Source organism: Chiloscyllium plagiosum, unplaced genomic scaffold (assembly GCF_037043375.1).
Source record: "Chiloscyllium plagiosum isolate Xiang-an unplaced genomic scaffold, Cpla_swu_hap1 HiC_scaffold_26, whole genome shotgun sequence".
Classification (NCBI taxonomy): domain Eukaryota; kingdom Metazoa; phylum Chordata; class Chondrichthyes; order Orectolobiformes; family Hemiscylliidae; genus Chiloscyllium; species Chiloscyllium plagiosum.
This window is the reverse complement of record NW_028270164.1, coordinates 6,474,686-6,497,918: the sequence shown is the minus strand read 5'-3', so window position 1 is coordinate 6,497,918 and position 23,233 is coordinate 6,474,686. Positions and strand designations below refer to the sequence as shown.

Here is a 23,233-nt window from a genome sequence, read left to right as displayed (position 1 = left end):
TAAATGTCCGTGTTGATTCGGTTGCCTGAGATAGAAATGGAAAGGTCTAGGAAGGGAAGGGAGGAGTCTGAGACGGTCCAGGTGAATTTGAGGTCGGGGTGGAAGGTGTTAGTAAAGTGGATGAATTGTTCAACCTCCTCACGGGAGCACGAGGTAGCGCCGATACAGTCATCGATGTAGCGGAGGAAAAGGTGGGGGGTGGTGCCAGTGTAGCTGAGGAAGATGGACCGTTCCACATATCCGATGAAGAGGCAGGCATAGCTGGGGCCCATGCAGGTGCCCATGGCTACTCCTTTGGTTTGGAGGAAGTGGGAGGATTGGAAAGAGAAGTTGTTAAGAGTGAGGACCAGTTCAGTCAGTCGAAGGAGGATGTCAGTGGAAGGGTACTGGTTGGTATGGCAGGAAAGGAAGGAGCGGAGGGCTTTGAGTCCTTCGTGATGGGGGATGGAGGTGTACAGGGACTGGATGTCCATGGTGAAGATAAGGCGTTGGGGACCGGGGAAGCGAAAATCATGGAGGAGGTGGAGGGCATGGGTTGTGTCCCGAACGTAGGTGGGGAGTTCTTGGACTAAGGGGGACAGGACAGTGGTATGCAGAGATGAGTTCGGTGGGGCAGGAGCAGGCTGAGACAATGGGTCGGCCGGGGCAGTCACCTGACCATGGCAACACAATGCCTGGAGGAAGAGCGCCTCATCTTCCACCTAGGAACCCTCCAACCACAAGGGATGAATGCAGATTTCTCCAGCTTCCTCATTTCCCCTCCCCCCACCTTATCTCAGTCCCAACCCTCGGACTCAGCACCACCTTCTTGACCTGCAATCTTCTTCCTGACCTCTCCGCCCCCACCCCCTCTCCGGCCTATCACCCTCACCTTAACCTCCTTCCACCTATTGCATTCCCAACACCCCTCCCCCAAGTCCCTCCTCCCTACTTTTTATCTTAGCCTGCTTGGCACACCTTCCTCATTCCTGAAGAAGGGCTTATGCCTGAAACGTCGATTCTCCTGCTCCTTGGATGCTGCCTGACCTGCTGCACTTTTCCAGCAACTCATTTTTCAGCTCTGATCACTGGCTGGGCCAGCATTTATTACCTGTCCTTAATTGCCCCTTGAGAAGGTGGGCATGAGTTGCCTTCTTGAACCATTGTAGTCCATGGCTGTAAACAGACCCACAATGCCCTTAAGGAGAGAATTCCAGGATCTTGATTGAACAACTATGAAGGAAGGTGTTTTATTTCCAAGTCAGGATGGTGAGATCCAAGTTGTTGAACAATAGATAGACCCGCATCTATTCTGAGCCATCGCGTGTTGGAAATCGGAATCTCCTGGGGCAGGGGCTAAAGCTGAAGAACGATAATAATAGTAGCAAGAAAGTAGAGGTAATGATACACAGAAACGTAGAGTCATATCAGAAGATGATATCTTAAACTGGGTACCGAAGAGTTCTGTTACTAAATTTCTAGTTGACAAAACATAGGAAGAATAAAGCAATACCTATAACTAACCCATACCTGGGAATCTGTCAACAAGTCCATAAATATGTAAAATCAGAAACAAATTAACAAGTCCAGAAACCAACCCAGGGTTAGAAATACTTTTCAGAAAATGTTAATTACACTGGAAACTCCACAACAGTTTGAAATTCTATTGGAAAGTGTGTTGAAGTCTCTGCTGGAGTATATTTTATGAAACTCTTTGCAGGCTGGTAAATGGTTAATGTGTGAAATGTCTCTGAACAATGTTGTGCTTTTCTCTACCTTTAAAAATGTGTACTCTTCACAGCCTGTGCGAAGTAAATGGATTTTGGAACTGTGACTTTCTGATTTGAATCAAAGGAAAGGATACTTTGTTTGGAATGTTTGGAGTACTTAATTCTGAGTTGGATTGGGTTGACACTGGGTTAAAAACTTGCTGCTGGTTTTAATGATTTGAGGATGCTGTTTCCTGTTAATGGGCGAATCCATATCTTGTATACTGTGCACAGTTTTGAACTCCTTACCTGCACTTGAAGCAGTTCAGAGGAGGTTCACTTGGCTGACTCCTGGGATGATGTGTAATGAGGAACGGCTGAGCAAATTGGTGCTCTACACTTTGGAGTTGAGAAGGTGAGAGATGATCTTTCTGAAACAAATCAGATTCTGGAAGAGTTTGACAGGGTAGATGCTGAGATGATCTTACCCCAGGACCAGGAACAAAACTCACAGGTGCTGTTCCTTACCCAGCACCTCCCCAACCCTCAAAAAAAAACCCAGCACAGCAACCCTGACCCCAACCTGAGCAAACTCAAAGGGAAATCTAAAACTTAATGACATGGCTCCAAAATAAGTCACATTCCATTATGAATTGACCCCCATCTCAACAGCTGTTGGGAAGATAGAGTTCCATATCTCCCAACTGTTTATGAATGCATTTTTCTTGATCTAACTTTCATGTTCCTTTGGTCTAATAATTGAACCCTTTCATACAAATGTAAGTAAATAGTCATCCCTTTGCATTCCAGTGCCCTTAAGATTTGTGCCAATATTCCTTTAGTTGCTTTGATATTATATTAGATTTTAGTGATTTCTAATTTGCACCTCTACATCTCTTTGCTCATCCACAGTTTTCAGCTTCTCACCCTTTTGGAAATGCTGTGTTGGGAATTGTGTACAAAGTTGTCTTAAATAGCAACATAGGAAAGTGATGATCCAACAGAAAGAACACGTGATACCTGGAGCACCATGGCATCCCACTCCGTCCAACACTGCCTGCAGCTACATAGTCTCCAGAGAGGTACACACATAGCTTAAAAAAAGTCAATGCAGGAAGATTGCACATCAGTGATCAAATATAGGGGAATAGCACTTTCCTGCAGACAGCCAGAATCAATGGGACGAATGGTCTCCATAATATTCTGTAATGATTATATGATTCTGTGAAATCACTCCAGGAGATGAAATAAACCACCTTTGAATGACTGCATCCTTCTGATTCCTGATGGAGGGCTCCGGCCCGAAACATCGACTCTCCTGCTCCTCCGATGCTGCCTGACCTGCTGTGCTTTTCCAGCGCCACACATTTTGACTCCAGCATCTGCAGTCCTCACTTTCTCCCATCTGAAGGTGAGATTTCTGTCCTTGTGTGGATGCAGAGCTTGTTGTTACACATTTATTAAAGCAAGGACATAAAACTAAACTGAAAGCGATACAGGAAGGAGATCGAGAGATTTGGCAAGTGATTCGGAGCACTGATGCATCTTTATTTGCTACAGCTACAATGATCTGCTGCCCAGATGCTGCAATTCAAAGCAAAAAGCTGTAAAATTCATTATAAAACCTTTTTTATAGAACTCTGGTTAGGCTGTTACTAAAGTAATTTGTTCAATTCTGACTGACACACTTATAAAAGGATGTGAAACACTTCAAAGAAGCACAGAGGAGATTTACCAGAATGGTTCCAAAAATGAGGAGTTTGAGCTACGAGACTGTGCTGTTTACTTTCAAGTAAAGGAGATTGAGAGGAGACTTGATTGAGGTCTACAGATGATGTCTGGATTTGATTAGGAAGGCAAAATAAGAGTTATTAGATCTGATCCCATTAGCTGTAGATGCAAAGGGTGAGGGGACACAGATTTAAGGTTTTAGGTAAATGATACAGGGGAAATTTGAGAAAGGAATACTTTCTGCAGAGAGTGCTAATGACCTGGAACCAGCTGCTTATGAGGATGATGGAAGCAGAAACAATGAATGATTTCCAAAGGAAATCAGACAGGCACTCAAGGGCCGAAGGGCCTGTACTGTGCTGTAATGTTCACTCGAGAGGAATAAGCTTGAAGGGCTATGGGTAAAAAGCAGGAGAAGGGGACTGACTGGATTATCCAGAGAGCCAGCAGGGACACAGTCAGTCGAATGTTCACCTTCTGCACCATACTAACAGTGGGATTACCGGCAAAGCCCAATTCCTTCCCTGCTTGTAGAAGGTGAGGACTACAGATGCCTAAGATGTCTTATGCCTGAAACATCGATTCTCCCGCTCCTCGGATGCTGCCTGACCTGCTGTGCTTTTCCAGCACCACACGCTTGACTTCCTTCCCTTCTTCTGGATTAGTGGTGCTGGAAGAGCACAGCAATTCAGGCAGCATCCGACGAGCAGCAAAATCGACGTTTCGGGCAAAAGCCCTTCATCAGGAATAAAAAGATGAAGGGCTTTTGCCTGAAACGTCGATTTTGCTGCTCGTCGGATGCTGCCTGAATTGCTGTGCTCTTCCAGCACCACTGATCCAGAATCTGGTTTCCAGCATCTGCAGTCATTGTTTTTACTTCCTTCCCTTCTTGTCAAGTCACTAATACGGAGTTTATTTTACATGCCAGGTTCAGCTCAATAGCAACACAAACTGCACAGTTACTCAACTCACGGGGATGCAGCTTTAGTAAGTTAATGTGGTCCCATCTTAAAGAGACAGTCCCCATCAATTCTACTTTACACTCACTGTAATCTGTACAAGGAATGAACTAATGAAACTTCCCTATAACTTCATGCAATTTAATTTTAATCTTCTTATTGTGGTTTAAGAACTTTGTTGGGGATATACCACTTACCCCACTCTTTGCAATCCCAGTCAACCATTCATTCTCTTTTCTCCTTTGTAATTTTTAGTATGAGATCTGTTATTTTTTTTACCTGAAATTTTCCTTACACACATTTTCCTCCAATTTAAGGTTCCACTTTCTAATCATTGCCTGTCACCTGCAACTCACTAGAATCTGGAATAGGTGTTGGCCATTCAGCCCATTGAATCTGCTTTGCCATTTGATAACAGAAGTGATGTGACCATTCCCTCAACCCTACTTTTCTACCTACTTCCCATCTCCTTTTTCTATCAAAAATCTGGTGAACTCAGTTGCTAGTGTGCTCATCGCAGAGTGTAGACTCAAGTTTTTAGATTACTTACAGTGTGAAAACAGGCCCTTCGGCCCAACAAGTCCACACCGACCCACCGAAGCGTAACCCACCCAGACCCGTTCCCCTACATTTGCCCCTTCACCTAACACTACAGCCAATTCACCTAACCTGCACATTTTTGGATTGTGGGAGGAAACCAGAGCACCCGGAGGAAACCCATGCAGACACAGGGAGCATGTGCAAACTCCACACGGAGAGTCGCCTAAGGCGGGAATTGAACCCAGGTCTCTGGCGCTGTGAGGCAGCAGTGCTAACCACTGTGCCACCGTGCCGCCCACTGAAAGTTCATTTCAGTGACTTTTCTTTTTAATTCACTTATGGTATGAGGGTTTCACTGACTGGGTCAGTCTTTCGTGCCCATACCCAGGTGCCCTGATTATAAAATTTAGAGCTTGATCTTGATCTAGCAGCATGTGGATTTTAATTTTTGTTTTAAACTTCATCCCTACACTGCCATCTAACTGCAGTAGTGCTTATATTTACCCCCAGCACTCATGTTGTGTGTGTGTGGGTGTGAGACACAGTGAAAGACACAAGGTATATAAATCTTTATTCAGTTTGCACCACCAGGAGGAGAGGAAACACCCAAGTGGCCAGTGACAAGCAGTGACCTTCACATCAGAGGGCAATGTTACATGATCAAACAGTGAAGGGGAGGGCAGGGATTAAATCAAAATAGAGTTGGAGGGGAAAATAAAACATTCCACTCCCTGCGGTGCCCATCTCTGAACAGCTCGAGGTTGCTGGTGGACACTGTGTGCTCCCTCTCCAGGGGCACCCGGGTCCGAACATATAGATTTTGATCTATGTTTATGAGGGTGTTTGATAATTAACTTGAAAGCTTTTCTCTCGCCCAGAGACCTATTGAGTTTCTCCAGCATTCTGTATGTCAGGTTAAGAGTTTGGTGTTATGTTGGGGCAGCACAGTGGCTAGCACTGCTACCTCACAGCACCAGGGACCCAGGTTCAATTCCAACCTTGGGTGACTGTCCGTGTGGAGTTTGCACATTCTCCCAGTGTCTGCGTGAGTTTCCTCCGGGTGCTCCGGTTTCCTCCCACAGTCCAAAGATGTGCCGGTCAGGTGAATTGGCCATGCTAAATTGCCCATAGTGTTGGGTAAATCACTTAGAGGGAAATTGGTCTGGGGTGGGTTGGTCTTCAGAGGGTCAGTGTGGTCTTGTTGGGCCGAAGGGCCTGTTTCCACATTGTAGGGAATCTAAAAAGAATTTACCCATCCTTTCAGCAAAGTGTTGAAATGATGCAGCACTGCCACCTATAGGTCTATAGCAGCAGATACACAGAGAAACCTTCACCTGCACATTTCTCAACAAGCCACACATCACCCTGACTCGGAGGTACAGTATATCACCATTCCCTCAGTGACACTCAGCCCACTCTCCGAACAACACCGTCAATCTCCCTGCGCCTCAAGAACTGCAGTGGTTCAAGGCAGTGATTCACCTGATGAAGGAGCGTCGCTCCGAAAGCTAGGGTGCTTCCAATTAAACCTGTTGGACTATAACCTAGTGTTGTGTGATTTTTAACTTTGTACACCCCAGTCCAACACCGGCATCTCTAAATCATGTTTAAAAAGTCAGCGTGCCTGCCAGAAAATAAATTTTTACCAGAACCAACCCTAGCTCAAAAGCACCTTCATGTATGTGCTGTTATCAAAGGAGTTATCGCAAGGTACATCGAAGACTCAACCCCACTTCTCAACAGTGAGAGCATCAAACCAAGGCTCTGCAAACATTTAGACTCAGGGTTACACAGCATGGAAACTGAGCTTCAATCCAACTCATCCAGATATCCTAAATTAATCTAGTCCCATTTGCCAGAATTTGGTCCATATCCCTCTAAACCCTTCCAATTCACGTACCCAACTAGATGCCTTTTAAATGTTGCAATTGTGCAAGCCTGGAACAGCTCATCCCATACACACACCACCCTCTGTGTGAAAGAATTGCCCCTCAGGTCTCTTTTATATATTTCCCCTCTGATCTTACACTGAAGCCCTCTAGTTTTGGATTGTCCTACCTTGGGGAAAAAGATCTTGGCGATTCACCCTATCCAGGTCTCTCATGATTTTATCAACCTCTGTAAAGGTCACCCCCTCAAGTTAATTACAGTGAAACAGAGAGGTTCAATGCTAATCCCACAACAACTCATGCCAGTTCATCACCTCCTGGACAGGTTCAGATTACCTGGAAGGGAACGGGAGAGCAACTTCCCCTGAATCTTTTTTTTTTTAAATAGCTCTTCCCAACTCTCTCAGGAAATGATTTGGAAAACAGGGATTGGGGGTAGAGGGAAGGAATGTTTTTGATTATGTGGAGCTTGCTCAATGGACCAAACAGGGCTTGTGCCACCATCACCTCAGATATGATTTAAAACCAAACAACAAAACAGATCACGGGGCAAAATCTTTATTATAGTAGCTCAGTTGTAGTACAAAAATGTTCTACCGTAAATTACCATTAAAAAGCTAATTAATTTATGGTTTGAACAGTTCCTGCAGATACACAGAGTTCATCTGATATGCTCTCAGCCAATCTGAATACCTCTTTGAGCTGCCATAGTAAGGATAGCCAATGGTAGCGTAGTAACTGCGCCATGCATGATAATAAGCCTTCCAGTAATCACTAGAACATTCAAACTCAGAGGGCAACATGGGCTGACCTTCTGGGTAAGGACAAGGTGCATCCTTGCTGCCCTGATCTGTGACACTGGAAGCTCTTGCTGCTTCAGCGGATGTCAGCTTGGGGTCTGCCTTGGATCTTTTCCTGCTGCCCTTGGGGGCTGAGCCTTTGAGAGAGAAGCAGTTGAGACCTAACCCTGTATCAATCTCAAGTGGTCGTTTGGAAGGGACACTAGAGAAAGAATTAGCTGCTGCCTCGTCTTTGAAGCCCTCTTGCCGGGCAAGGGATTGGAAGGCGGGAAGCGTTTTCTCACTCCGATTGGGGAAATCCTCTGGGATGGGACTTGCAACTTTCCTCAGCAGGACATCATTCTGGACATGAGGGTTCACTGGCACCTCAGCCTCTGTCGATGACTCCCTGCTGCTGGTCCTGCTGCGTGTTGAAGGGTTAGTGCTGGAGCTGGAATCACTGGGGTCTTCCAGCTCAGTCGGTTTTGCCCACTTTTGAGAAGCATGCAAACAGATCAAATCCTGCTTACTTAAAAACAGGTGACTGTTCTGGTCTCGGGACATCAGCTCCCTGCTTTCTGAATCTTCCATTTCATTTGTTGACTTCTCCTTCAAGATCCCAGAGAACCCGGTCCACTGGCGAACTATTTCCACCGGTTTCTCATCCCGCTCGGCGAGGAAGCTCTCGTAGTCTTCAACAAGTTCCACAAAGCTCAACAATCGCCTCCTACGATTTGACCTTTTCTTAAAGAGCGTCAAGGCTGGGATTTTGGGGAGCGATTCTTGCAAAGCCTTCCTGTCTTCTGCTGTGATGGTGACCGGCTCAGCAGAGGATCGGGACACATCGCAACACGTGGCATCTTGAAGGTTTGCCCAGACTTTCATTTTGATGTCAGTGGACACGTGGCAGCTGCTGATCTCTGGCGCCTTCCCCACATCTCCAGCACGGTGTTCCTGGGGATCCTTCTCTTTCAGCACCTTCTTTGATTTCAGAATTTTCTTGGTTGTGAACTTTTTTCCAGCAGTTTTGACAGGAGAGAGTGACAGTGGCTCTGGGATAGTGTGCTCCCACCTCACTGAGGGTTCAATCTCAGCAGCCAATGGAATTGCTGCAACGGCTGAATTCTTATCCCCTTTTACCTTGATGACCTCTACATCCCAATCTACGGGCTCTTCCAATAATCCTGATGGAATTGGATCTATTAAAAAAAAGCCATAAAGAATTGGCAAAGACTTTACAGAGTCTAGTTATTCTCTTCAGATATACGTCTCTTACTAGGGAAGTGGGAGATAAGAAGGTAACATAGTGATTAGATTAATTCCCTACAGTGTGGAAACAGGCCCTTCGGCCCAACAAGTCCACACCAACCCTCTGAAGAGCAACCCACCCAGATCCATTCCCCTACATTTAACCCTGACTAATGCACCTAACACTACGGGCAATTTAGCATGGCCAATTCACCTAACCTGCACATCTTTGGACTGTGGGAGGAAACCGGAGCACCCGGAGGAAACCCACGCAGTCAGGGGGAGAATGTACAAACTCCACACAGACAGTTGCACGAGGCGGGAACTGAACCCGGGTCCCTGGCGCTGTGAGGCAACAGTGCTAACCACTGAGGACCCAGTTACTTTATACTGGCAATACTTCAGCCTGCGACGTGTCAATGTTTCCCAAAGTTAAAAATCATACAACACCAGATATTAGGCCAACAGGTTTATTTGGAAATTCCTGTTGTGTGATTTTTAACTTTGTCCACTCCAGTCCAACACCAGCTCCTCCACAATCTTTTCCAAGTTACAGAATTCCCTCAACAACACAAATAAACATCAACTGACCTGCCAGTGTCTGACAGTGTGGCTGAGAGAATAAAGTTAAAGTTTTGTAACAGTTGAAGTGCATCATAGTGCCGACTAGAAATAATCTAAAAGACTGAATTTACAACTAAATTCACTCTCATCACCTACCAGGTAGACTCAGGAGGTGAAGATTGCAACGCTGTGCTATTAACTCCAACTCATTCTCCTCTTCACCACGACAACAGTATGTCACAGCCAAGCCTTGAGTGCCTGGATGAATATCAAAGGAACATTAATATGCAAGAATTTTATTTTCCCCAGTTTCAAAGGGACTAATTAATGTTACCTTAACAAAAATAAAAGGCTGTGTTCATGGCTGACGTCACCCGCAGGTGGAACACCACAGCTGCAATATTGGAGCGTTGCTTTTAAATTCTTACCAACTGGAGTGGGATAGGAGAGAGAAATCAGCACAAAGTGTGGTTAAAAGGGCAAGTAGTTCATCTTTGTCAGATGGACCAGTTTAAATGAGTCATTTCTTTTGCTCATTCTTGATCTGTCAGTCAAGGGAGTAGGGATTATCTCAAACCATCAGTAGCACTCACTGAGTGACAAGTTGCACAGGATTCTTCATCTCTTCGGGACAAACAACCCAGTTTCCTTGATATCTGGTAATGCACCCTTTACAATGCGCTGTTTCACATGTGTGCTCAAAAATGGCAGCATATTTGATGGGAAATTGGATTCAGTCAATGTCAGAGTTCACATGTACATGAAACCATCGGTCATTGTTATAACAGTGTCGTGAGTGGATCTGCACAAGTGTGGATGAATTAACAGCAACACAGTTTGGAAATACAAGTATCCTCTCAGGTTTTTTAAGGCACTGACTATTGTGGGCATGTTTTCACTAATGTCTTCCAGTAATTTAAGAGGTCCTTCCCATATACGTCGACCTGGAGTATATGGGTATTTGACTGCAGAAGGATTCACAGCCAAGTTTACTGATGTTCACAGTCCATCATCCCAAAATTTTGCAATTGAGCTGCAAATTTCCCAGTTAATTAATCACTTCTGAAGTAGAACGGGTCAAGCAGCATCCGTGAAGAGAGAGTAAGCTAATGATTCGAGTCCAGATCACTCTTTTTTTAACTGATGTGAGGTAAGACTCAAAACAAAGTCTAGACTCGAAACATTAGCTTGCTCCCTCTTCACGGATGCTGATGTGATTAGCTCTTTGTTTTCAGTACAGAATATAGCATCTGCAGTAATTTGTTCCTACTTGTGAAGTGCAGTCAGTTATGTAACTTCACGTGACAGTTAACTGTGCACAAGGCTCCATCAGCTGGAAGGATATAAAGGAACAATGTATCTGGCCTAGGTATTTTCAACTGCATTATAAATAGATAGGACACGAAGAGACCTCCCTTACTATTTTCTGAATGATGACAAGAAATATTCTACTTCCAGTGAAAGAGAAGGAACGATGAGGCCTCTATTTAATATCCTGCATGAGAAGAAGACACCTCTGACAATCGAGTATCCAGTACTGCACTGGAATGTCAGCCTAGATCGTGTACTCAAATCTTGAGAAATGGACTTGAACCCACATCCCACTAATACCACAGGCTCAGGATGACAAAGTCATTATTCACAGACTAGAAGAGGTGAGGAAAGTTATTGCCTGCGCACAAAATAACACACAGGTTTTTGCATTAGTTCAATGTCCAGGTGCAAACAACCCTCATAAAATCTGGCTTCATTTTCCATTCAGAGATATTGAGCCAACCTCAAAAAAATAGAGAGTACATTTAATCCATATGCCAGTATGTTCATGCAAGGTACTGAAACAGAAGAGGTAACATCACATTGCAACTTGCCTGCTCTAAATTAGTTGCTTCAATCATAAATCACATCACTACGGATAACAGTCGGAACATTTAAGATCCTAAATATATTTATGAAAATGTTCCTTCCTTTAATTTCTGATTTAGGTCTTGCAGAAAGTTTTTTTTTAAATAGTAAAAGGACCTGAAGCTATCTTGGAGAGCTTAACATTTAACACATACATTTATAAAAACACTTACAGAACCACTTTCATAAACCACCCATGTACCTAATGCCAGGATGCCACAGCACGTTTTCAGTACATGAGTGTGAAAGGAAGAGAAGGATGCGTGGATAGACTGAGATTAAGTGAGGTAAAGAGGAGGCTTTAGTGGGGCATAGAAACCAGCATCGACTAGGTGGGCCAAATGGCCCATTCAGGAATATAAATGCTATGTAATTCATACCAAAGCGGCCAGCTCTGCCGATTCGATGCATGTATGTCTCCCAATCCTGGGGCACATCCAGGTTAACTACCAGGTTCACCTTTTCTGCATCAATTCCTCTGGAAGTCTGAAAGAAACGACAGCCATAAATAACAAACATCTCTACTTTCATAAATCCATGCACATCACATACTCCCCAGAGCCAGTGCTTGGTGCATTGCTCCCAATGTTTTTACATTTGCATAGAACATTTGTGTGCAACCACTTGGGAAGGGAATCTGATGACAACCCAGATGAGCTGCCAGAGAAAGTGGTGGAGGCTGGTAAAATTGCAACGTTTAAGAGGCATCTGGATGGGTATATGAATAGGAAGGATTTGGAGGGATATGGGCCGGGTGCTGGCAGGTGGGACTAGATTGGGTTGGGATATCTGGTCGGCATGGACGGGTTGGACTGAAGGGTCTGTTTCCATGCTGTACATCTCTATGACTCTATGTTCAACCCAGTTTTGATCAACTATCCACATACAATTTTTTGAAAACCAGTCACTGGATTATGAGCGGGCACAACAGTTGATTGTTCACTTCCCAAACAGAGAAGTTGGCAATCAATTGTAACATCTCTGCCCCTGTCTCAGCTGATATGACTTATACCAATGGAACTGGAAAATATCCAGGTGACTTGGCAGTTCAGAGAACTCAATGTTTTGTTTAAACGATGTGGAGATGTCAGGGTTGGACTGGAGGGCAGACAAAGGTAGAAGTCAGAAAACTGCTGGACTATAACCTGCTGTCGTGACTTCTGACTTTATTTAAATGAGATACCAAAGGAAAATTGGTTTATTACAATGAGAACAACCGAGAATTCTGAACTAGATATACTTAATGGAAGTCAGAATTATAGAACTAACCAACAACCTACCATGCACCTACAGGACCACAGCACATCTAAGATACTGGCCCAGCAATGGGGACACTCGTTCACTATCAATTCCAGGCTTTAACATATAAGGTTTAGAAAAGCACAGCATGTCAGGCAGCATCCGAGGAGCAGGAAAATCGACGTTTCGGGCAAAAGCCCTTCATCAGGAAACGTAGATTTTCCTGCGCCTCGGATGCTGCCTGACCTGCTGTGCTTTTCCAGCACCACTCTAATCTAGACACTGGTTTCCAGCATCTGCAGTCCATGTTTTTAGCTCGTTGATTTTAACATCTTAGGTGCTTGCCGACATTAGAAGCCGGTGTGAGGCTCCCTTACCCAACAGGAAAGAGAATGCTCATAAAGGCAATATCGCAAGTGGGAGGAGAAACTAGTTAAACGTTGAATTAGAGACAAGCACAGTTTCTCCATTCTGATTGGTAATGAAGTGAAATGGTGGGTAAAGCTATTTAAGATTATGAAAGGGTATGTGACATTTCCTATTTTGGGGAGTGGTTAGTGAGAAACTGTTCTCACTTGTAAGTGGATCGAGAACCAAAGGATTGTGTTTTGCAAATATAGTAAATGTAAAGTGAGGAAAAACACTTCGCACAGTGAGTAGTTAGGGTCTGGAACGCACTACCTGGAAGGGTGGTGGGGTCAGGCTCAACTGAAGCATTCAAGACAGCACTGGGTGAGTAGTTAAATTGTAGTGTTTGGAATGAGGGCCAGGTGGATCTCACTGACTATGAGTTCCTTTGGTTGGGGTTGTTAACCTCAGCCAATTAGGGAGCCCTGGCTGACAGATATAAACAGGGGATTCAGAATGTTTCCTCAGTCTAGGGACTGGCTCTGAGCTGGCTGGACACAGCCCATGTACTGTGTACATGGAAATAAAGGATGACTTGGTGACAGGATACCAGTCTCTGCTCAGTTATTTCAAAATACAAACAATATTGTGGGTTAAGGAGAAAAGGCAGAAGACTGACAGCAAGTTATAATGCTTACAGAGCCTGGGCAGACATGATGGATCGAATGATGGTCTTTTGCACCATAGCAATCTTGAAAGAATAGGCAGAGAGTCCAGAATTAGGGCTATAAATAAGACCAATGAACCCAATAAGAAAATCAGGAGAATTTTTTCTAAAACACATAAGAACGAGAATGTGAAACTTGCTCCCACAGGGAGCAAGTGTCCACACATTTAACGCATGCTTCCCAAACGTTTGCAAACTGTGATTTATTTTTATGTTTCACACCTGCTTTCACCCAGAGTGCAACAGTAGTAGACTCACCAACTTTAAGGGCATTTAAATGGTCATTGGGTAGGTATATGGATGATAATGGAATAGGTTAGATGGGCTTCATATTGGTTTCACAGGTTGGTGCAACATTGAGGACCGAAGGGCCTGTACTGCATCATAATGTTCTATCTTTAAGGGGGAACATGATCAGTCTATGAGGAGAGAAAGGGATGGGGTAGGAGGAGGCTAGAATGCAGCATAAGTTCCAGCACGGATCAGTCAGGCTTAATAACCCATTTGTAGGCTATAAATACTACATCAAGTCACAGAATAAGTTTCCAGAGAAACGTTCTTTGTGGAGGAGACAGAGAAAGAGACAATTAACGTTTGCACAACACTTCACACAACTCAAATATTCTAAAGTGCCTCACATTAAATAAACTAAATCCCCCTGTCTGAAACACAGAAAATATAGGAGTAGCACATTCAGCCTTTTGAGCTGCTCTGCCATTTCTACAGTTATAGGTGAATGCACTAACCATCTTGTACACAAGTTCCCACATCAATGAGAGCACCATCTCAATAATCGGTTTCTGTTAGTGCTGGTTGTGGGAACACTATTGGGCTGGACATCACCCAGCCACTGGTCTGTAATATAGTACCATGCGATCTTTAATACCCAGGTCAGACAGAAACAGCTCTTGCTCACTGTCTCAATCTGAATGTGTGGAGTGTAGAACTCCCCCTATCAAAATTATCAGCGATGAGTTACAACTCTCATAAAATAGTGTGCCAACCAGACAGCCAAGCTAGAAAATTGTTTGAACACATTTAGAGACAAAAATGTGTCAAGGGATACGGGGAGAATGCTAGTGAATCAGGTGCAACTAGATCCAACTGTTCTCAAAAACTCAGGATGAAATTTCTTCAGGGTCTTGAAAAGCATCAAGTTTGATTGGGCGATCAGAAGTCCCAGGGAAAACTTGCCTGGTATGGAAGGTGTTAGCTATGAAGAGAGGTTGAGTAGGTTAGGATTGTTTTCATTAGAAAAAAGGAGATTGAGGTTTAGAAAATCATGAAGGGTATAGACAGGGTGGATAGAGATAAGCTTTTTCCCAGGGTGAGGGATTCAATAATGAGAGGTCATGCTTTCAAGGTGAGAGGTGGAAAGTTTAAGGGGATACACGCAGAAAGTACTTTACACAGAGTGTGGTAGGTGCTTAGAACGCGTTGCCAGCAGAGGTAGTAGAGGCAGGCACGGTAGATTCATTTAAGGCAAGTCTGGACAGATGCATGAGTGGGTGGGGAGTAGAGGGATACAGATCCTTAGGAATTGGGCAAGAGGTGTAGACAGTGAATTTGGATCAGCTCAGGTTTGCAGGGCCAAAGGGCCTGCTCCTGGTCTCTAAATTTTCTTTGTTCTTGTTCATCTTAATGTAGCAAACACTGCAATAATGGGCAGATACCACTAGAGGACCTCTGTGCGTAGTGTACACTCTATCCAGGGACAAGAACTTTCTCCCCAAGCAAAAGGCTGACAAAATTCAAACTAAACAAAGGTTATTCCTGGCTCTGAAAACAGGCCATTGTTAGAGATATCAAGAAAGCAGCTCATCACCACTTTTCTAAGGACAATTGGGGGATGGATACTAATGGTCGGCCCACAGTGATCTCCACATCCCCTGAATCAACAATGAAAACAAAATAAGAATGTTCTTTCTGGGCGTAAATTGCAATCACGTTATTTTTGGGAATCTGACTTGTGAGGACTGCAGATGCTGGAAATCAGAGTCAAAAAAGTGTGGCACTGGAAAAGCACAGCAGGTCAGGCAGCATCCAAAAAGCAGGGGAATCAACATTTCGGGCATAAACCCCTATTCAGGAATGTGAGCAAGGCAATCTAAGTATGCCCAGGCTATTAAGTAGATTAAAAGACCACACATTTCTAATTGACAAAGAACAGGGGTGTTCTCCCTCGTCCTGAGCCAATATTGACTCCTCAAACGTCAGTAATAATAAAAACAGATGGCCTGGTCATCATCACACTGTTGTACGTGGGGGCCTGCTGCATGCAAGCTGTCTGCTACATATCCCCCATTACAATGGTCACAGACAGACAGCCCAGGTTACAATGGGTTCCATTCCACAGTCTGTTCACAAGTCAATATCGACTCATGTCAAAATAATATGAAATAATGTAATATTTTTAACCCTGGCCATTAATGACATTAAATTAATGCGAGCTTTTTGTTAAGTAAAGAATTAAATTAATTTCTAAGCTCTGTGGTTTCAAAAACAAGACATAAACCTCACGTGAAGAATAAATATGTAGAGGGATGAGAAAAGATTTTTACATCCAGGGGCTATTAAGGTTGCATCGGTGTTTTATTGGTGAGTGAATTTGAGATAAACACCTTAAAGGAAGAAATATCAAGGGCTGCATTTAAAAAAGGCAAGAAATTGGAATCCAAGTCTAAAGCTGATACAGAACCAATAATAGAAAAGTAAAAATAATAAACTGGTTCAATTTATATTTAGTTTGCTGTGGATACTGAGCAGGAAACTGCAGTCTAAACTCGTAAGGAACATAAATCTCCTTTGCCTGAAGTGAAGTGCACACTTTTGCAATTGGAGCACAATTTACTTGGGGTCAGAGGGCTAGGCACTCTTATTCCATATCTAAATAACCCCATCCAAACATGTGCACAGCTACTGAAGGATTGTAATTGACAATGTATGCAAAGCACTGGGAAGAGCCATTTGGGCGGCACAGTGGTTAGCACTGCTGCCTCCCAGCACCAGGGTCCCGTGTTCGATTCCTGCCTTGGGCGACTGTCTGCGTGGAGTTTGCAAATTCTCCCCATGTCTGGGTGGGTTTCCTCTGGGTGCTCTGGTTTCCTCCCATAATCCAAAGATGTGCAGGTTAGGTGAATTGGCCATGCTAAATTGCCCATAGTATAGGACAGGGGAATGGGTCTGCGTGGGTAACTCTTTGGAGGGTCAGTGTGGACTAGTTGGGCCGAAGGGCCTGTTTCCATACTGTAGGGAATCTAATCCAAAAGCTGCCCACTGTTTAAGAGCAATGGCTTTTGGAGTTATCGGGAGCAGTTTTGAGAAGATTTTGACCCCTCCCAGTTTTAAATTCCCCTCGTGTGTGTTTAGATGAAGCATGACTGGGCCCTTTTGAAAACTCACCAAGTCAGTGGAAATGAGGACACGGCATTTGTACTGTTTTAGTTTGGACATGGCTTCAAGTCGCTGGTTCTGGTTCATGCTGCCTAATAAAGAAAAAGAATACAAATAAATGGAAATTAACATATCACAGGCTGTCAACAGCACTTTACAAAGTATTCTAGATTAATAAACCACATATATTAACCTTTACTCATTTATGGGATGCAGGAGTCACTGGCTAGGCCAGTATTTGGTGGTCATCCCTAAATACCCTTGATGGTGGTAAATTGCCTCCTTGAGATGTTTTTACATTATTGCAGTTTAACTGTACTCCTACTATGACTCATCAGAACACCTTCCCCAATGTGATGAAATGACAGTCAGTTCTGCTATCATGCAGTAGTTCCATTCTCATGCAATCCCATGTTTAAAAATATGGTGTAATAGCAGCACAATTTAAACTAATGGGGCCAGAGTCGCGTTATAACCAATACACACTTTAAAAGTTCATGCTATAGAAACAATCAGGTTGTAGTGAATTTCCATCAACGAAACGCGCATTATAGCAGAACAACCTATAGACAGACTAGACACTTCAGCTGGTCTATACATAGTTTGCTGACCTTAGCCGGGAAAAGCCATGACTTGCCTTAGTACAAACTCAACTCGCACTGAAAATTCTGACAATAGAAATTTCACACTAGTTACTTTTCTTTCTTACAAATTGTACCAGAAGAAAATATAATAGAAGAGAATGGAAACTCCAGCTGCCGACGTGTGGAACAGAATAGCAGCTGTACATTAGAAACACAGAATACATACCTGAAATGCAGACTGCAGGAAGTCCTTTAGAGGTGAGAATGTCTGCTAGACGCTGGGCCCTATGAAAATCAGGAATACAAAATTTACTCAGTTACGCTTTCAAGGTGAGAGGTGGAAAGTTTAAGGGGGATAAATGCGGCAAGTACTTCACACAGAGGGTAGTGGGCGTTTGGAACACGTTGCCAGCAGAGATGGTAGAGGCAGGCACGGTAGATTCATTTAAGATGCTTCTGGATAAATGCATCAGTAGATGGGGAGTAGAGGGATACAGATGCTTAGGAATTGACCGACAGTTTTAGACAATACATTTGGATCGGCTCAGGCTTGGAGGGCCGAAGGGCCTGTTCCTGGGCTGGAAATTTTCTTTGTTCGACACTTCGACAATCCAAAAAAGTTTCTGAAATCTAGCAGGAAGTGACTGATACACTGAAGGACACCAGAAAGTCTTATTTATTGAGATACTGGAAGAAAAGCTGCAATATTCATAAGCCTGTTCACAATTGATCTGCCATTCTATCAGCTAATATATCTAAACCACCAAAAATTAAAGAACTGCAGATGTTGCAAAGGAGAAACAAAAACAAAATTTGCTGGAAAAACACAACAGGTCAGACAGCATGTGGACAGAAAGCAGAGTTAATGCTTTGAGTCCAACAACCCTGCTTCAGAACATAATTTATTATTTCTTCTCTCAGTGTCATTAATCCAGCCAGGTGCTTTAAAGAGGATGAAATGAGAATTAAGCGCCAGAGGGTGACTTGTACAGCACTATTAATAAAATATTTGACATGAATTGGCCCAGAGAGACCAAGGAGTGTGTAACCTGAAAACAACCCTACATTAACTATGCCTTGGTCCCCTGCAAAGCATTCTCCCTGAAGGCAAGACCAGAAACTGGCCATATGAAACAATCACTTCACCCAATATACTATCAACAGCATTCCAACTAAATCAACTGCTATGTTGCACTCCAAGCTCGCTACCCCAAAGGTCCAAACCAGCTGCAGCTGACAGCTATAGTGGAGACCCACATTGAGGCAATGTTCCATGAGTATTGGTTTGAGAAGGGCATGGGAAATAAAATTGTTTCAGCAACTAAATAAATTTCTATCCTGCTCATTGCTTTAATCGGGAATAGAGATATCAAGGATTGGGTGCACCTAAAAGCAGACTGAGTCAGTATGGAGAGACTAGAGAAGCTGAGATTGCTCTCCAAAGCTCAAGGGGAGATTTAACAGTGCTCAAAAGCATGAAGGGTTTGATGGATCAGTTCAAGGCTTGGACTGGCAACGAGTCCACCAACCAGAGGATACAGATTTTGAGTAAATTAAAGAATAGGGGAGAAACAAGGAGGAGGAGGTAAAAATATTTATGCAGCAAATTACAATTTGGAATGTTCTGTCCCAAATTGCAGTGGAAGTGAGTAATAACTTTCAGCCATGATTGAATGGTGAAGCAGACTTGATGGGCTGAAAAGCCTAATTTCTGCTCCTATCTCTTCAATAATAACATCTGCAATAACTTCAAAGAGCAAATCAAAAATTCACAAAGCTACTGCAGAAGACCAAGGGAATAGGAGCCAATGGCTAACTATTTCAAAGACATAGTGAGTTGAATAGCTTTGTTCTGTGATAAACCATTCTATGAATCCAGGATCCTTTGACAATGTCACGATCAGGGGAAGATTCAGAGTCCACTGTACCTGCTGTGGAGGTTAGAGAAGACCAGGGCTTGGTTGAAGGGGATCTTACTGAACAGTTCCAGCAGATGTTGCATTTTCTCCTCAAAGATCTTGTGTGGAAGCGGGTAGGAATTTACAACCTTGTAGAACTGCTTCAGCCCTGTTCAATTAGAATACATCTGCTTTTTTATTAAATCATACATGGTCTCAGAACATCAGTATTTTACATCTGAAATCCAGCATCCTTGGAATCAAAACAATATCACATTTCGGATTTTCCCAGATTCTGGATTAACTGTTGTCCAACTACTTGAAGCGGCTGGTCTTAAAAGGGAGAGACACATTTCACGTATTTATTTATGTGACCATTATTGTAAAATAAACTCCAGGAGCCAAGTATTCCGGAAACATCTACTGAGCTCGAACGAAGTCTTATACTCGGCAGTATTTCCGGCTTATGAATTTATTTTTGTGAACTCTCACTAATGTTGCAGAGATTCTTGGGAGTGAATTAAATGGAAAGTAACCTGTAAAAACAGAGGTCAGTGGTGATAAACAGATACAATAGCACATTATGAAACTGACAGTTGTTAAACCAACAGGTTAACTGATGTTGACATTGTAAATGTTACGTGGCACCCAGAGAGAAACATGTCCAGTTTCTGTACAGCCGTATTTGTCCTGTACCTGCAAAAAAGTTTAGGATACAGGTAGACAATCCTTTATCCGAAATCCGAAAAGCTCCAAAGTCCCAAGGTTTTTTGTGAATTTTTTTCTCATTAACAAGGTTGTTTGACGTGCAAACAGTAAATCCAAGTCGACACCCACTCGATGCATGTCACTCAGATGCAACATGTGGGGACACGGCCCAGCACTGGCAGGCCTCAATTTTGTTTCAGAGCCCGTTTTACTCTCAGTCAGTTTGTTCTTAGGAAAAACGTTTTGAAATTTTGCCATCAAACTTCCACTTATTCTGAAATTCAAACAATTTTGAATTCTGAAAACCAGCTGGTCCTGGGCATTTCGGATAAAGGATGATGCACCTGTACCAGCTTTGAACGAACAAAAATGTTCTACTGAGAACTGATTTTAATTATGCACTCAAAAAGTTTGTAAACGTACATAAACTGCTCTGCTGGAACTCCCAGGAAAGCAATATTTCTGACCTAGTTGTCAAAATGCTCTCTCCTGCCCAAGCTTAGGCGGGCAATATCGTAGATCCTCAAGCCAGGATTTACCAAAGTGGGCTCACAAACCCCAAGACAGCAATGGACACCATAAAGGTCTGACTGAGTTAAAGCAGCGACGTGCCCACTCTCACTCCCGCTTTCACAGGAACTCTCCCCATCGACTCTCCACAATAACGCACCACCCCCCCACCTCCCAAACTCTCTGAGGGCTCCCTCCCCCACTCATGGTTCCTATATAACGGTGCTGCAACAGTTTTCAAGCAATAAAATGTGACACTGACAAAATGCTTAGGGAACACACTCCCACACATACTGTTGGGTGTTCAGTTGGACACAATTCAGAAACCTTAATACAGACGCAATTTTCAACAAGTGTTGGTCATGGTTCAATGCGTGTCACACTCTCATCTGAGTCTGAACGCTTGGGTTCAAGATCCACTCCACACCCTTGAAAATTAGAAAAAGCCTGTCACTCCTAAGGCAGGACTGAGGGAGTGCTTCACTTCAGCAGGACCTTATTTCATATGAAGCATTAAAAAGAAATTCTATCTGCTCCCTTAAGTCTATGGAAACGATCCCACAACATTAGTCTGAAGAGATGCAGGCAAGTTTCTCATCATAAGTCTCTCAAACAGAAAACTGCAGCAACACTAGGAATATCAATCAGCCTCTTATGCTGAGGTTGTGAATTCTTCTCAAAAGCTCATCTGACCTGTCCTCTGTATACATTTGCCTGCTCACAGCGAATTGATGGACGAAGATCTGACTTGGATTATGATAACCCAATGGAATCAATTCAAACCGTTCATCACATGAAGCTACTGCTGACTCTGTTGACAAAACAGATTAAAGCTGAAGGAACACATAGGTGAAGATTTTGTCACGAGAGTGGTAAGTGCATCACCCCCAACCTGCGACAAATGAGGTTCGTGCGCTACTTATTTCACCAATCCTTGAACCAAAATAAAATCATTCTTCTCGTCTTCATAGGATTTCCTCAACTTGAAGAGTCTCGATCTTGACTGACACATACCAGGAACATCAACAAAAACTGACAAGAGACACATGTTCACAAAGCTTTGCAACTAAACCTCATCAGGACAAATACAAGACTACTAAATTTCAAACTATTTATATTGTGGGGAAGTGTAGACACCTTCAGCAACATATCAGCCTCAGGCCTTGGCAGGTTACTTGTTTTCTACAAATAGTATACTTCATTTTTCTGATACCTGTAACAAAGCTAATACTCTGGTGCACTGCTGACAGGGCAATGGTACTGTCAGAAGTGAGAAATTAAAAGGACGGCCTTGCTTGAGCTGCTGCAGTTACTGCGAGTCAACCCATACTGAGCACAGCAGCAAGTTCTCCCCATGTCCCAGTCTCAATCTCAATAAATAACAGCAATAGGAACAAGTCAGCAGTGACGATTAATCTTGCTATGCGCTGTAGAAAGTTGCCTGGATAGAAAGGCTTTTCAATTTGATTTGATTTATTTATTGTCACTTGTATTTGGTTACAAACTTCAGTGTAAAATGTGGTATAGTGTTGCTGCTCCCCGGCACCATCTTATAAATAAGGCAAAGTGTGGAAAATAAAGACAGAAAAATAAAGAAATACATTTCAAATTTACAGTCATCAAGTGCTCAGGCGTGGACCTGGAGCAGCCAGCCATGAGTCCCCTTGCCGTCACCACGAGTGCTGGACCTCACCAATGCAACCACCAACACCACCACGGGGTCCTGCACCAGCCAAAACCCAGTTCCACAAGTCTGCTCTGGGCCCAACTCGCCAATGCCCCCGATTGGGCTCAAACTCACCTCTTTTTATATAGTACCTTACAGTGTGGAATCAGGCCATTTGGCACAACAAGTCCACACCAACCCTCCGAAGAATAACCCATTCAGATCCATTCCCCTACCCTATTACTTTGCACTTCCTCTGACTAATGCACCTAACCTACACATCTCTGAACACTATGGGCAATTTAGAATAGCCAATCACTCTAACCTGCATATCTTTGGATTGTGGGAGGAAACGCAGACACGGGGAGAATGTGCAAGCTCCACACAGACAGTCGCCCGCGGATGGAATCGAACCCGGGTCCCTGGCGCTGTGAGGCAGCAGTGCTAATCGCTGAGCTACCGTGCTTACTACTGAGCCACCTCCACCACTACGAGTGCGTGCAGGATTCTGATTACGCAGGGAACCCACGCGTGCCTCTGCCGCATCATCTGTGAGACTGCACTGGGCTCACCTCATTCATACAGGTGCCATCAGGAACCCAACCCCGCCTCGAGCCTGCCCTGGGTTCACCTCACCACTGCCGTCACTGTGCCCAAGCTCTTCACGAGAGGCAAGTTAAAAAAAAGGAAAAGAAAAAACAAAAAAGAAAAAGCAGAAGGTGCGGACGAGCCCTCTGCCAAAGTAATAACATGCACCACGCTCCAAAAGTAATTATTTGATGCACTCAGTTATTTCAGCACTGCAATAAGCTCCTACAAAATCAAACTACCATTTCAAAAAAGGCTCATTTTCTGCTAGC

At 43.7% G+C, this 23,233-nt stretch overlaps 1 protein-coding gene across 1 annotated transcript in view; it reads right to left on the bottom strand.

Annotated features, from left to right (window-relative positions):
• Nucleotides 1–7,349: 7,349 nt before the first annotated feature.
• The window catches only part of ddx20 (DEAD (Asp-Glu-Ala-Asp) box polypeptide 20), a 39,497-nt gene continuing 23,613 nt past the window's right edge, over nucleotides 7,350–23,233 (bottom strand). Inside the window, exons 6-11 of the mRNA XM_043716373.2 lie at nucleotides 19,520–19,658; nucleotides 17,818–17,876; nucleotides 17,017–17,099; nucleotides 11,681–11,786; nucleotides 9,555–9,656; nucleotides 7,350–8,785 (exon numbers count right to left, since the gene is read on the bottom strand). Of these exons, the coding sequence (XP_043572308.2) occupies nucleotides 7,434–8,785; nucleotides 9,555–9,656; nucleotides 11,681–11,786; nucleotides 17,017–17,099; nucleotides 17,818–17,876; nucleotides 19,520–19,658 (1,841 nt within the window). The 3' untranslated portion in view covers nucleotides 7,350–7,433. The remainder of the gene's footprint in view (nucleotides 8,786–9,554; nucleotides 9,657–11,680; nucleotides 11,787–17,016; nucleotides 17,100–17,817; nucleotides 17,877–19,519; nucleotides 19,659–23,233) is intronic.